This window comes from Alnus glutinosa, chromosome 7, assembly GCF_958979055.1.
Source record: "Alnus glutinosa chromosome 7, dhAlnGlut1.1, whole genome shotgun sequence".
NCBI lineage: Eukaryota > Viridiplantae > Streptophyta > Magnoliopsida > Fagales > Betulaceae > Alnus > Alnus glutinosa.
Window position 1 is genome coordinate 6,169,871 of NC_084892.1, and position 15,754 is coordinate 6,185,624.

At 33.6% G+C, this 15,754-nt stretch overlaps 3 protein-coding genes across 3 annotated transcripts in view; 1 reads left to right on the top strand and 2 right to left on the bottom strand.

The window, feature by feature from the left end:
• LOC133872184 (protein TEEBE-like) overlaps positions 1-2,419 on the bottom strand; it is a 45,602-nt gene extending 43,183 nt beyond the window's left edge. Inside the window, exon 1 of the mRNA XM_062309624.1 lies at positions 2,410-2,419. The gene's annotated coding sequence lies outside the window, so the exon portion shown is untranslated. The remainder of the gene's footprint in view (positions 1-2,409) is intronic.
• A 3,295-nt stretch (positions 2,420-5,714) lies between these two features.
• Positions 5,715-9,895, top strand: LOC133873587 (leucine-rich repeat receptor-like tyrosine-protein kinase PXC3). Its single transcript, XM_062311320.1, has 2 exons — positions 5,715-8,865; positions 9,012-9,895. The coding sequence occupies exons 1-2, from the start codon at positions 6,525-6,527 to the stop codon at positions 9,335-9,337; spliced, it is 2,667 nt and encodes an 888-aa protein (XP_062167304.1). The 5' UTR covers positions 5,715-6,524; the 3' UTR covers positions 9,338-9,895.
• A 3,053-nt stretch (positions 9,896-12,948) lies between these two features.
• LOC133872403 (uncharacterized) lies at positions 12,949-15,584 on the bottom strand. The gene is made up of 3 exons (XM_062309912.1): positions 15,467-15,584; positions 13,657-13,757; positions 12,949-13,229 (listed from the first exon to the last, which is right to left on the bottom strand). The coding sequence occupies exons 1-3, from the start codon at positions 15,553-15,555 to the stop codon at positions 13,081-13,083; spliced, it is 339 nt and encodes a 112-aa protein (XP_062165896.1). The 5' UTR covers positions 15,556-15,584; the 3' UTR covers positions 12,949-13,080.
• Positions 15,585-15,754: the final 170 nt, after the last annotated feature.

Sequence of the window (15,754 nt, forward strand, 5' to 3'; positions counted from 1 at the left end):
AATTAGCGGCCTTGAGTTTCACTGATGCCTGACGGGACTGGGTCAGTCTATAATTCAATCGAATTTGAAGAAGTATTGGTGGTTCCCATCATCTAGGCATCTCATGTGCAAAATTAGTAAATTAAGATTGAATAAAGTTAGAGTTGACTTATATATATAGTCATATGGTCATAACTCGACACATGACACAAAGGATAGCAATTTTGTTACACGACCCGCAAATCCAACACGAACTCAACATAAAATTCACGAAGTAAGATGAATTTATATAATCTTACGCACATGCCTCGACGAAACTTGAACCCAATTTACTAACATAAATTGTTGTCCCTTTGTGTGTGCTTTGCATGTAGTGAGGCCGTGTCATATATGCTACGTGTTAATAAACAAAAGGAAAAAAAAAAAAAAAAAAACAAAGAAATTTATTTGAAAACAAGAAAGAAAGAAAATCATTAGAACAGCATCTTTGGTAAAGTAGTCCCATGATGACATTGCACGTAAACAAAAAAAATAAAAAAAAGGGTTATATTCCACTGCACCTTTTAAAAAATTCCTTAATTGTTGCACAAATTGCCGCCTTGATCTACGTTTTGTTGTTTGTTAAACTTGATTATAAAGTTGTGATTACTCAAAAAGTAACATTAATTAATTGGTAAAACCAATACTTTATAGTTTTGAGTTTGATATTGAAGTTGGAAGGTGTTGAAAAAACGTGGGTGTGGTAATGCATTTAGCATTGAGACTTAAGGGTCATGAGGAAAAAGGGCATACGCATTTATGATGTTGTCTAATTGGTGTCTATTTTTTTTTTGTAAAGTTAATAATATTATTATTATGTAGCCGAAAGATTTTTCATTTTTAAGGAGAGAGAGAGAGAGAGAGAGATGTTTTTAATGTTTTCTGACCTTCTTTTATCTTCAAATATTATTATTATTAATCCAGTGAGTGAGTGAGGGAGTGGTTGTGGGGTCAACCTACTGTCATACAGACATCTCTACTCCCCTACTTGTCGCGGAGATGCCAGAACCCCAGGCCCTACCCCACCATTGCCAGGGTCCTACACGCCATGTCAAATAATTCCCTTGCATTTGTTTTCTTCCCTTCCAGTATGGCCTTCCAGGTTTCAAGCTGCAAGGGAGGGACGTAAAAGAGTCCTCAATGATTCACAAACTTACAAAATTCATGGTTTAAAAATAAAAATAAAAGAAATTGATGCTATTATTTCTGAAATTGGTGAGCCTCCAAACGTGAATTCTTCAAGGTCAGCAAGACTAGAGTTGTGAGAGTAGAGTCTGGCTTTGTTTGTTAAATTATATATATATATATATATTTTTTTAAAAAAATATTAATAAACAACTTTACTAAGTATTAAAAAATATTATTTTTATGTCACATCAAAATATTTGTTTTTTTTTTTAAAAAAAAAATAAAGCAACATCCAATAAGTAGATTAAGATTCAATGTAATACTCATGTCTTTTAAAAGTCATTAGTTAAAATAGATAAAATAAGTTTTAATTAGTTATTTTATATTAAAATATGGCTAAACTATTGAGAATGCTATTATTGCGTTGCAGATTAAGATCAAATGCAATAATACCCTTTTCCCTATTGTACACGAGTACGTGAGTGCAACTTGGGCCCTATATGCTCAGACAGGTGTTCTTACAGCGCTGCACACGCGCTTGCTTGAGCAAGCAGGGCCCTCCTTCGCACTCACATACGTTTACCCTATTGCAATACAATAAGGCAAACGTATTGCACCAAATCTCTATTCCTAAAAATAATTAACAAACGAAATCAAAAATTTTAGCTACCTGAATTGTATATAATTTGGACATCTCCATAAATAGGAGATTGTAAAGCTTCTCCTAACTCTAAATAAATAGGAGTAATGTTATAAACCATCTTTTAATCTTTCAAAAGTTGATGTGACTTTTAAAATTATCATTAGATCAAAATTTAATAGTAATACATTCAAAATCCAATAATAATTTTAAAAGCCATATTAACTTTGAGAGGATAAAAATATGGCCATTGGCATTACTCAATAAACAGACTCCACTCCCCCAGTTGATCGAGATAAACAGGATAATAATCCACATCAATTAAGTGTTCAAATTGCTAGCAATTTGAATAGCTTTTGTGAAAGAATTCATGTAGGATTCAACTGCCCAAATAAAATTTAAAATATGTAAACACCAGAGTCTCATATAAACTCTCTCACAAAAATTATACAAATTACTAACAATTTAAATAACTAAATGTTATAGATCCAAATTCAAAAAAAAAAAAAAGGAAAAAAAAAAAAAGAAAAAAAAAAAAGGGCCTTTGGCCTTATGCTGTCCACTATAAAATTTTTCGGATTGCATGTAATTGAGACACTATATATTACAAGAGTCTTTGTTGCAAGTTTTTTTTTTTTTAATATTATGTAATTTATTTATTATTATTATTATTAATTTTTTTTTTTTTTTTAAAAAAAGGGAAGAGATGGGACAGTTCGATCAATCGTGGCACGATCTGTACACGGGGTTGCAGCGTTATTGGTACATTTTAACCTTTTTCAGTAAGTAGTCGTTGGAATAGTTACAATCTGTCTTTTGATTGGAACAGGTACAATTATTTTGATGGTAACTGGTTGGAAAAAGTGAGAGAGAGAGAGAGAGAGAGAGAGAAACAAACAAACAATCGACAATTTGACATGTCTATTGTCTAATTCTATCAATAAAAACACGTATGAAAAAGTGAAAAAACGTGCTACTAAAAAGAATAATGATTTTAAAATATAATTAGTAAGTAATTTTAAAAAATAAAGTTAAGCTCTTATAAATCAAAATTTGACCTTGTACATTTTTAAAAATTTATCTCATTCATGTTATGCAAAAATGTGTAGTTTTTTTTTTTTTAAAAGAAAAATTACAATTCAAACCTCTAAATTGTCAGTCGTTTTTCAAATAGTTTCATGAACTACCAATGCTTGATTCTGATCCCTCAAACTACTAAAACGTTTCAAAAAGACAAATTTTATCAAAATATGCCTATAATACCCTTATCACGTGTCATTTTTTAATTAAAAAAATAATTTTAAAATTTTAAAATAAAATTAAAGAACTTAAATTTTCTTTATTTTTTTTTTAAAAAATATAGATGTTTGGGGGTGGCCGCCAGGGGTGGCAATTCTTTTTTTTTAAAAAAAAAATTAATTTTTTCTATTTTTAAATTATTTTTAAATTGAAAAATGACACGTGACAGATATATTATAGGCATATTTCGACAAAATTGGCCTTTTTGAAACGTTTTGGTAGTTTTGAAGTAGAGTCCAAGCGTTAGCAGTTCATGGAGTTACTTGCAAAACGATTGACAGTTTAGAGGGCTAAATTGTAAAATTTTATTTTTATTTTTTTAATGTTTTCAACTTGTAATTTTTCTTAAATGTAAACTAAACCAAAATACTTCTTTACAATTTGATTTAAAAACACGTGTTAAGAACAAAATCCCAAAATCCCAAGACTGAACATACTCGAAAATTGTATGATACTTTTGTGAAGATTTAGAATATAAACCATCATACTTTACCACTAAACGCAGTTGCCACTACCCTCGACTCCATTGTTTATAGTGCGTTACGATAACATTTAAATATTAAATAAATGGGAGACTATATGATAACACATAAGGGACAATTAGAGGAAAAAGTTTGCTTTCCAAAGTGAACTTTGAAAACTAGGACATGCATATAATTAATTAAGTATTGGCTTTGCTAGGGTAACATGATTGTATTAAGAGATTAAGACCACCCAATTACAAGAAGCCAGCTACAATACCTTGGACTTCTTAAGTGTTGGAGTTCCTGAGGTTTGTTCCAATCCCTATGGACAGCCCTGTCATCCTCACATTGTCTTTCAAACACATTCATAGTATTACTATTTCTCCCATTTCCCTCCCTCCATTAAGGGATGGTCCTCCCCATTGAGACGCGTATTAGATTGTATTCAACATGGAAATTAAGCCTTCTAGAATAAGTCTTTTATTTTGAATTTATTTTCTTCTGTTCTACCCCTTTTTGCTCATATTTATCTTTTGGATAAATGTAAATCAGTTTATACAGTTAGTCTAAATTATAAATCGTTCATTGTCCTATTAAAATGAATTCAAAGGTTTCTAGAGTATGTAAAAAAAACAATTTAGTTTATGTAGTCAAATTCCATTAAAACATTTGACTGATTCTGTTAGATGTCATGTCAGCTCCAATAAAATGACGACACGTGTCACTCTTGATAAAAAAAAAATATAAATACATTTAAAATATACGTATATAATATACGTGTTACTCTTGATAAAATTTGTCACTCTTGGTCATATTCGTTTGTCTTTATTTTTTATTTTTAAAACGAAAAATTAATAAATTATTGAAAATACAAAATAATTTTACTTTTATGTTATTATAATATTTTTCAAGCCAAAAACAGAAATGAATAAAAAAACACTCCAAAACTATTAATAAAAGAATAATGCTATTTTGTAAATGATTATACGAACTTCATATAATTTGATTACATGACAGTAAAAATCAACTTATAGATCAGTTTATAAAAAAATTAGTATGACATTATTCTAATTATATAAAAATGTAATAAATAGAATTATTCTTAATAAAAGTACACTCTTTTAATGGGAAGGGCATATCTACTTTATAATAATTTATTACATGTATATATGTGAAGGACTCAAGATTGTGTTTGGGCATACATTTGATTATAATTTGTCAGAGTATGTTTTGGAAAGATGAATTGGAAAAGACTGAAATGCCCTGTAAGATTTGATAGCCCGAGGGAATCCCTAGGTTTGTGTATGGAATCTGCATATATAAATTTGTTTCTTTCTCAAATCAACAAAAATCCTCAGAGCCGTCCAGTCTCTTGGGTTTCGCAAAATGATTTTTTCAACAGTGATTCTCGAGTACCTAAAGGAAAACCTTCCCCACAATCGAGTTTTGACCAGCAGACCAGGTGAAAAACTAATTAGGGCTAGTTTAGATTTTCCTATTTCCTTTTTTATTGTATTATATTATTTTTTATTATATTTAAAATTGTGATTATTGAAAAAACTTATTTTTTAAAATTATATTTGAATGATTTAGAGAATTTGAGACAAAATTAAATGGTTTATTCAACCTTGACACGACTAATTTAAATACATGATACCACACAGCACAAATAATCTCTTTAATAAAAATGTCACATTGGGTTGTCTCGACCCCAACAACATAATTCATTTAATAAAATAAGTCGTGTTGGGTTGACATAAACATGACTTAATTAACCTATTTCGACTAGTATATGAATTTTATATAAAAATGAATTTATATGAATTAACCTTTTTAGGATTTTGGTTTTTAATTGTAAAAAAATATATAATTTAATTTACATGGGCAATGCGAATCAAAGTTTAAAATAGTAGATAATTTTTAACACGACAGACCTAAGAGCTCGCTATAAAAAATTTCAGTTGATCGTGTTAAAAATTATCTATTATTTTAAATTTTAAGTTTTTGAAATAAGTTTTTTTTATTTATATATTTCCACCTGAACTCTCTAATTGTGCCACCATTTATGGTTCATAAAATATGTAGGCTATCCTTAAATGGTTGAAAACGACCTTGATAGGATAATATGGCATGATATACATAGATGCCTGCAGGCTGCAGTCAGTGGGAGTTTTTATGAAGCCTTCAATTCATTCACTCATGACTGCCCATTTCTCGTGAAAGCGTATGTGAGAAAGAATTTCCTTCTCCGACTTGTTTTTCAGACCCACAAATCTCTCTCTCTCTCTTTCTCTCTATACTTTTCCTCTCTCTGTCCGTGTGTAAGAAAAAGAAAAACACCTGGAACGTGAACCCTGTACCGAAACCCTGTACCCTGTACTCTTTTTCCTTCTCATCTCTCATTACTCCCATTCATTCACAGCAGCCTTGCCCTAGTATTTTCTTTCTCTGTCTCTAAAATCATGTTCTTTTTAGATAAAAGGATGGGCATTCTATGCTCAACCCATGTTCTATAATGCCGGCCCTTTTGTATCTCTTTTGTTTGTTTCCTCTTGTTTTGGTTCTTGAAGCTCTTCCTTAGATATGGGTCTCTGAGTTTTGGTCCTAAAATCTTGATTGGTACACTTATTCCTTGACGTTAAGGGATTTGGTGTGCTCTGCAATGCCCGTGTTTCAAGGAATCTGAAATCCGGTTTCTTGAAACGGTCGAGAGGTGAAACGGGGTTTTGTGTTTCTGGGATTTTTTTTTTCCCCCTGGTGAATACCTTCTATGGTTCCCAGCAGGGGCTCTGAATCCCTTTGTTGAAGTGGGTGATACAAGCAGCAAGAAAAAAGAAATTTTGAGAAGGAAAAAGTGATTGTAGAGAGAAGTGGGATTCTAAATATTCTGGCCTTCTGATCACTGTTTTGGAGTTTGGAGAATATATTTTAATTATTTTACCAGTGTTACTCCAGCAAAAGAAGGCAGCCCAACAATGGCTATTTTGTTCTTTTTCTCGGTTTTGCTAGCTGGGTTTCTATCAAAATCCCAGCTTGTGGATGCTCAGCTCCTTGACCAAACTACATTACTAGCCATAAGCAAAGAGCTCGGTGTACCTGGCTGGGGAGTCGACAACTCATCTTACTGCTCTTGGCCCGGCATTGCCTGCAGTTCGAACCTTTCAATGGTGGAAAGGCTTGATCTTTCTCGCCGCAACCTCCAAGGTAACACGACTCTAATTACTGAGCTCAAAGCTTTGAAATGGCTTGACCTTTCTAATAATGATTTCCATGGATCAATTCCTTCGGCTTTTGGAAATTTATCTGAACTTGAATTTCTTGATTTGTCACTGAATAAGTTTGGAGGTTCGATTCCTAGAGAATTGGGTAGTCTCAGAAACCTTAGAACATTGAACCTTTCCAATAACATGCTTGTCGGAGAAATACCAGATGAGCTCCAGAGTCTAGAAATGTTACAGGCTTTTCAAATTTCTAGTAATAAATTGGGTGGTTCTATCCCCATTTGGGTGGGTAATTTGACCAATCTGAGAATTTTCTCAGCCTATGAGAATGATTTAGGGGGTAGCATCCCAGATAATCTGGGTTCATTTTCTGAGCTTCAATCCCTGAATCTGCACTCCAACCAGCTTGAAGGCTCGATACCTAAGAGCATTTTTGTTTTAGGAAAGCTTGAAGTTCTGGTGCTGACCCTGAACAAATTAAGCGGTGATCTTCCTGAAGAAATTGGGAACTGCAAAGGCCTTTCTAGTGTCCGAATAGGCAACAATGATCTTGTAGGCATGATTCCTAGAGCAATTGGAAACATTAGCAGCCTTACATACTTTGAAGCAGATTACAACAAGCTCTCTGGTGACATTGTCCCGGAGTTTGCCCAATGCTCTAATCTCAGCCTCCTAAATTTGGCCTTTAATGGATTTAGTGGTACTATTCCTCCGGAGCTTGGACAGCTCATGAATCTGCAGGAGTTGATTCTCTCTGGCAACAGTTTGTTTGGTGATATTCCGAAATCAATTCTCGGGTGCAAGAGTCTTAACAAGCTTGATCTAAGCAATAATAGATTCAATGGTACTATACCAAATGAAATCTGCAACATGTCGCGATTGCAATACTTGCTCTTGAATCAGAATTCAATAAAAGGAGAGATACCTCATGAGATTGGAAACTGTGTGAAAATGCTTGAGTTGCAAATGGGTAGTAACTACTTAACTGGAACAATACCTCCGGAGATTGGTCATATAAAAAACTTACAGATAGCATTGAATTTGAGCTTCAATCATCTCCATGGGCCATTGCCCCTTGAGTTAGGGAAACTGGACAAGTTGGTTTCTTTGGACGTCTGTAACAATCGGCTCTCTGGTAATATCCCACCTGCACTGAAGGGTATGTTGAGCTTGATAGAGGTTAATTTCTCAAATAATCTTCTCACTGGACCAATACCCAACTTTGTACCATTCCAAAAGAGTCCAAATTCAAGCTTTTTAGGGAACAAAGGGCTCTGTGGAGTTCCATTGACCTCTTCATGTGGAAGCTCTAGTGGTTCTGAGCATGGGAATTACCATCATAAGGTCTCTTACAAGATCATACTAGCTGTTATTGGTTCTGGTTTGGCAGTTTTTATATCAGTAACTGTAGTTGTTCTGCTGTTTATGTTAAGAGAGAGACAAGAAAAAGCAGAGAAAGCCACAGGGGTTGAAGATGACGGAGCCAATAACCGACCAACGATAGTTGCAGGCAATGTCTTTGTTGAAAATCTCAGACAAGCCATAGATCTTGACGCCGTTGTAAAAGCGACTTTGAAGGATTCGAATAAACTCATTATTGGCACTTTCAGCACAGTTTACAAGGCAGTTATGCCTTCTGGGCTGATTCTATCAGTGAAGAGACTTAAATCCATGGACCGGACTATAATTCATCACCAACATAAGATGATTAGAGAGCTTGAAAGGCTGAGCAAACTGTGTCATGAAAATCTAGTGCGACCCATTGGATTTGTTATATATGAAGATGTTGCTCTTTTACTACATCATTACTTACCCAATGGGACATTAGCCCAGCTTCTTCATGAATCTACCAAGCAACCTGAATATGAACCTGATTGGCCCGCACGACTCTCCGTTGCAGTTGGAGTGGCGGAAGGGTTGGCTTTCCTTCATCATGTTGCAATTATCCACCTTGATATTTCTTCAGGTAATGTTCTTTTGGATTCTGACTTTAAGCCTTTGCTCGGGGAGATTGAGATATCAAAGCTCTTAGATCCATCCAGAGGCACCGCAAGTATTAGTGCAGTTGCAGGCTCATTTGGCTATATTCCACCAGGTATTCTTTACTTCACTCTCCAGTTGAACTACATTCATTCTACAGTGAAGCGTTCTGTGTCTACATAACCGTTGCTTCTATGAAATTATCACACCCCTGCTCCTTGCTCTCATATTTGACTCTTTCCTTTTGTTTTTTGCATTCAGAATATGCATATACAATGCAAGTTACAGCACCAGGAAATGTTTATAGCTACGGTGTAGTTTTGCTTGAGATCCTTACTACCCGGCTACCAGTTGATGAGGAGTTCGGTGAAGGGGTAGATTTGGTGAAGTGGGTTCATAGTGCTCCAGCAAGAGGGGAAACTCCAGAGCAGATACTTGACGCAAGGCTTAGTACAGTTTCTTTTGGTTGGAGGAAGGAAATGCTTGCAGCCTTGAAGGTCGCATTACTCTGCACTGACAACACACCAGCAAAACGGCCAAAAATGAAAAAGGTGGTGGAAATGCTTCAAGAAATAAAGCACAAATGATGGATTATTGTCATGAGTTTTTATGTAGGGAACCAATAGGATCAAGGCGCTGGAAACTGATGATAAATATCCTCATATCTTAAAGGAATGGGAATCATGTTTTAAATTTTCAGCTCATTCCCGAATTTATCTTCCACAGAGGACAAGGTGGCATGTCCTTCTGCATTTGTTCAGGCTGGTTAGTGCTCTTGGATCATCTATCCGCTTTTTCTGTATCAAAGGGTTAATGAGAAATGGCAGGTTTTGAGTTGGAAATGAAAATAGGTAGTTAGTGGGTTAATGCAAGGAGAGTTGTCAAAAGAGACTGAGTTTCTGTCAGATGCAAAGTCCAAAGTCGATTACAATTTGCTAGTGAAGTTCTCTCCTCTTATACTTCAACTGGGTTTATGATCTTGCATTGTATTCTGCTCAACTCCCCTATCCATGTTTGATTCTGTATTTTTATTTACGTGAAAACATAAGGTGGTTTCCCTTTTTGGCTCGATATGAAGTAAGATGAAAAAGTTAATGTATAAAAGAACAAAAAAAATATGACTATTTGTGGGGGGCTTGTCTTAAGATTTTATGTTCTTCTGCAAACGCTGCAAATGGTTCCGTTTGTTTTTAGACGGCCTTTTTTGTTTCTTCTTTTTTTTTTTGGTTGAAGAAGTGAAGTGTTTTAATGTCACGTAAAGGTCAAAATAGTTTTGATTATTTTATGAGTGTTTCGTATTTTTAGTTGTTTGTTAATATTTTTGTTTTGAAAAGAGAAAGCAAAAGGGAAAAAGAAAAAAATAAATTTGCTATCCTGATTTTCTGTATGAGCCAAATGTTAAAAAATATTTTCAAAGAAATTAATATATATATATATATATATATATATATATATATATATATAATTGATATTAATCAAAATTCTTCTACAAGAAGTTGATGTTAATCCGGATTTTTCTACGAAGTTTTGAATTTATTGAGAGTCTAATCTATTTAAAGAGTAGGTTGGTTTGGTTATATTTAGGGTATATATATATATTAATCAAAATTCTTCTACAAGAAGTTGATATTAATCCAGATTTTTTTACGGAGTTTTAAATTTATTGGGAGTCTAATATATATCTAAAGAGTATGTTGGTGTGGTTATATTTAGGGTTAGTCTTTCTATGTAGGTAGAGTTTGCTTTTGTCTCTATGATCTCATACTTTTTTGAAAACCTATATTATCTAATACTGTATTAGTATTGGATCAGTAATGCTATAACTATTGAGGTTGTAAATCACTTGTAAATAAATTTCCTTTCTTCTTTTTATTTTACCTCCTTCCTATAAATTCAATTTTTGGACAATTTTTTATTTCCAATATTTGAAATACGTGCCATAAAGTTTAGAAACGGTTGGTTGGGCTTGGCGCACAACTGCACAAGCATAGCTAACTTGGGTAACTAATTTGACCCCAATCAAGTATGACTGAAATTGTCCAAAAAAAAAAAAAAAGAAAGATAAGCTTTGCTCATCCGTTGTCTACGACTCTATTGAGAAGTTTTGTACAAAAAGTAATGGGAGCCGCTTAAAACACGTAATCTCCGTCGGTGTGACATAAGTACGAAGAATAATATTGCTTTTATATAAATGTATCATCATTGTATTAAGTATTGATTGATAACCCTTCCCTTTGTAATCCACATTTAAGTTAAACCAATAAACTTGCTTCATTTCCAAAGCCATGATTTCTTGTCAAAGACTCAAAGTACTTTTCATATAGTTTTTTACATCCTCAGAAACGCTCTCGGCAAAAACTCTGGTATGTAATACACTTCCAAATCTCAGCCATGGAGCGAACACCTCCTCCACCCAAATAATCCTTCCCCAATTTCCTTTTACAAAAGAAGATTTTATTTTATTATTATTATTTTTTTTCAGATCCAAATTTAGACCTCAAAATATATTGGTCTTGGTGTTATTTGTTTCACAATCTACGATTAGAACTCATTATTTGTACAAATATTTATCCCAACTTGTTTTGGAACTGGCTTAAAATTAAGAATATTTTGAATGTCTTTTGTTCTCACAAATACCAGTATGGGCCGTTACCACCAACACTGCTGGCAACTTATTATTATTTTTTTTTTTCCTACTTGCTCCTTCCATCTTGAAGTTCCTCTCTGGGACTGTGGAATACATTGTTGCAATGTATCGATGTTATTTTTTGGCATTTTTTTTTTTTTTGTAATTTTTTTGTATTTCTTTTGTAATTTTTTTGTTTTTTGTTTTCGTTTGTTTGTTTTTTTTCTTTTTTTTTTTTTTTTTTTTGTGATGAATTAATGCTTTATAAAGCAAACAACCAAAATACAATCACTCCAGGAAAAGTGGATGCAGTTCACCCAAATCAGGGAGAAAAGAACCAAACTGCTAAACATAAGAAGAAACAACACCGAATCAAAACATGAAAATGTGTCTGGCAAAGACATGTACAGAACAGAACAGGGTAGTGGGGTTGTTAGTTTTGAAATTAGTAAAAAATGATGATGTGATATAAAATAAAAAAAATTTGTATAAAAAAGTGAAAAAAATTTGTATTGTAGTAAATTTTTTTATTTGGATAATAATAAAAAATTATTGATGTGATATTAAAAGTGAAAAAAATGAGAATGTTTTAATGTTGATTAGTAGTGAAAAATATAAAATAAATGATAAAAAAAAAGTACATGAATAGTGCTAGTCTGTAATGTTGCTAGACAAACAAACCCGTATTACAACAAAGGATGTAGATTCCAACTATGCAATAGTTTTAAGTTTTGAGCAGTCTTCTTTACAGCACCCTTGGCCATAATTCTCGACCAAACCTCCCATTTAATCTGAGCCACAATTGCTTCCTCTGTCCTAGGAGTATTTCCATGCAACAAATCATTTCTTTGCTTCCAAATATGATACACGGTAGCTCCCAAATTGAGTTTACACAGGCTGATTTGCAGACTTTTCCCTTTTAAAACATCAACACTCCAATTTGCAACATCTTCCCATTCCACAACCGGATCATAAATCAAGCAAGAAGCCATTAGAATCCAAATTCTTCTACTAAACCTGCACTGGAAAAAAAGGTGCTCCCTACTTTCTTGCCTACCAAGACAGAAACGGCACAAGCTATCTCCTGCAGAGCCCCATTTACACAGCCATGATTCCTTTGTTTTGTAATTTTCTTTTGCTTCGGTTTGCTCTTGTAATTTTATTTTCACTCATAGCCATGATTCCTTGTCCAAATGACAAAAGGCTAGATTGGTGGAATAAAATCTGCTGAAATAGATAGGAATCAAGGAGGCACATGATAATGCTAGACTTGTATTTTACGCTAAGGCAAATACGATTCACCTTGCATAATGCCATGCCTACAATTCTTCTAATGAGGTATTGAAGACTTGGAAGTTATTGTCGCATTCCAAATGAAGAAGAAAAAAAAATAAGTATTGAAACTTAAAACATAATCGTAAGTCAAAACAGAATTGCAACCAAACATGAAAATCAGAGAGAAACAAAAGACTCATTTCTTGTTTGTCATAACCACACCAGGCTGAAAATTTTATTAGGCAGAACTTACCGTAACTAGATTACGAGTTGCACACAGAACATGAAAATTGGAAAGAAAGAAAGAAACTCTATATTTCCTCACATTTATTCAGATCTATCTTTCCAAGTATCAAACAAGAAAAACATATTTTAGGACTAGGAAGTTCTATCTGAGGAGGGAACCAATTAAGTGAAAGCATGAAATCTTCAAGATTCAGTGCGGGACTTAACAATGAAATTCTGGCGACTGATGGGATTCATAACCACTGGTGGACCTGCAGTACGAGGCCATGCCTGGAATTTTTTGTCAGTTTCTTCCCACCATTCCTTGATTGCAACAGTTTTTGGGGTAGTTCCTGGATCAGAAAAATCAGCAATTGTCTCATGGTATCAGACCACAACAATAACTTAGAAGGACTGTAGCTTCAAGTAATCCTGTTTTACTTATCTGGTGAATTTGGCAGTACCCAAATGGCTTCACATTTGTATGAGTGGAGCTTCCTGTCATAAGTTTCATATTGGGCGAAGTACTCATACTGGAAAAAAACCGAAGCTCCAGTCTTTACACTCCTTCAATAGGATATGGTCCTTGACGTGTTTCTCTTTATCATCTTTCTTAGATTTACTAAATCTTATTTTAAATGTTAAAATGTTAAGCAGTCCCCCCCCCCCCCCCCCCCTTTTTCTTTTTTAAGGATTTTACTTATCTCCCATGTAGGGTTGTTCCTATTTCAGTAAAATTCTGACATTAATCAGGGAGAGGGGAAAAGAAAAATTAATTACCTCCAAATATCTTCTTATCAGCAAGAAAATGGTCACACACAAATGCGACTGCAAATGATCCCATGACAGCGGGTAAGATGTACTTGACAGCCATGTTCAAACTGCATCCAAGAAAAATAACCCAATGTCATGGGAGGTATGACACTGAAAACAAATATGCCTATGCAAAATGCATGATAATAAAAGAGGAGCGCATAACCAACTAGAAATAGCCCCTACATTTATTTTAAAGTCCACATATCTACCATAGGTCTCAGCTATATAACCCAGTTACAATTATCAAATGGAAATAAATTGTTTGATTCATGTTAAAGGCTAGAGCTCTAAATTTACAATGAAGGACGGCCTGATAAATAATCTAAACAATCCCAGGCGCAAGAAACATGATATATGAAGACATTCCTGATAAATATGAATACCCATTTAGAAACTGATAACGAACTTCAACTAAAGGTGGTAAATAAAATTTCTAGTAATCAATCAATCTTGCATCACAACGAAATTCATTGACAATGATGCAACAATATCTATGGGAGCACCAGTATTCTCGATCTGTGTATACCTGAGCACCTAAAATTGCACCAAAAATATCAGACAACATCATGCCATCTCTTTGGTGGTGCATCAAGTTCAGCCCTCATCCAGCACGTTTGTAAGAGCACTAGCAGCAGATTCCCAACCATTTTTCCTATATTTAGGGAACAAAACTACTTTTTGCTTCCCTATAAAAAAATATCCCACAATAAATTCCCTTACATTTCCCTATATCAATTAATATTATATTTTTACTCTTATTTTATTCTTTTTATCTCTTTCCTACTTTTTCTCTCTTCCCTATATCAATTAATTATACTTTTTTTTATATTAAAATAATACATAGGGAAGGAATAGTAGACATGTATACATAGGGAATTACTATTCATTCCCAACTCCCTCATCTAAATATAGGGTATCTGCTGTGGGAGGTTTTTTGATGTTTTTTATGAAATTTTTTCTAAATATAGGGAAGTGAACCATTATAGGGTAACTGCTACTAGTGCTCTAATCTATAATTCTCTCAAGCTCATAAACACCCAACGCCCAAAAAAAAAATAATAATAAATAAATAAATTATATGTGCGTTAATAACAAAAACAATCATTCCAAACTAAGGTTTAGAAATTTGACACTAAAAGCGTCACAAAATCATCAAAATCTTCATCGAGCACCTAATTCTAATAATCTTTGCAAAGTAAACCTCCCTAAAACTTGATATTCAACCGTAATCTCATGCCTTCGAATTAATTTGTCTCTACTAAGCTCAATTTTGTACCTGCAGCACCAATATGTCATCTTTTCTCTTTTTATAATTTTCCTTTCATTTCAAACGACCAACTTATTTTTCCTGTTTGGTTTACAACCATTAAAAAAAAAATTGAATGAAAAAATGGAGAACTCAGCCAAGACAAAGAGTTGAGACTCGCATAATTAGGCTGAGCTTCTACTTTTCTCAGCTCCCGACAATGAAAGACATAACACTTAGAATTTCTAACCCTCTTTGGAACTTGTTACCCTAATATTTTCTCAGCAACGAAACAACCAATCACAGATATATGGTCAAACAAATTCAAACATTGAATAAATTGTAACTAAATTAAAAAAGAAAAAAAAGGCACACAGAAATCAGCATCCAAACAATCTGAAGAAAAAGGGAAGGAATTGGAGCCCTAGGATGTTTCCTATCATTTCTTATTACTGTAGGTACAGCAACCAAACAGGCCGTAAGGGTTAGAGATTCAAAACCGTACGAGACAGAGAGAGAGGAAATCACCTGAAGGCTGATCGTCCACGGCGCGTTTCGGTGTTTCCCTTGAACCTTCCAAGGCCCTTTTTTTTTTTTTTTTTTTCTACTGAACACATACGACAGAAGCTTCGAATTTTGTTGTCCATGTAAACGGCGGCGTTTTGGTCTTTGGATTTTAATTAAAATGTCTTTTTTTTTGGTTCGTTTTCTTATTTGTAAAAACTTGTTTCCAAATTTTAAAAAATTAAAAATGAAATAAGAATTACTTTTGGATGAATTGGTTTAAGAAATTTAAACATGCTTTGTAACTAATTC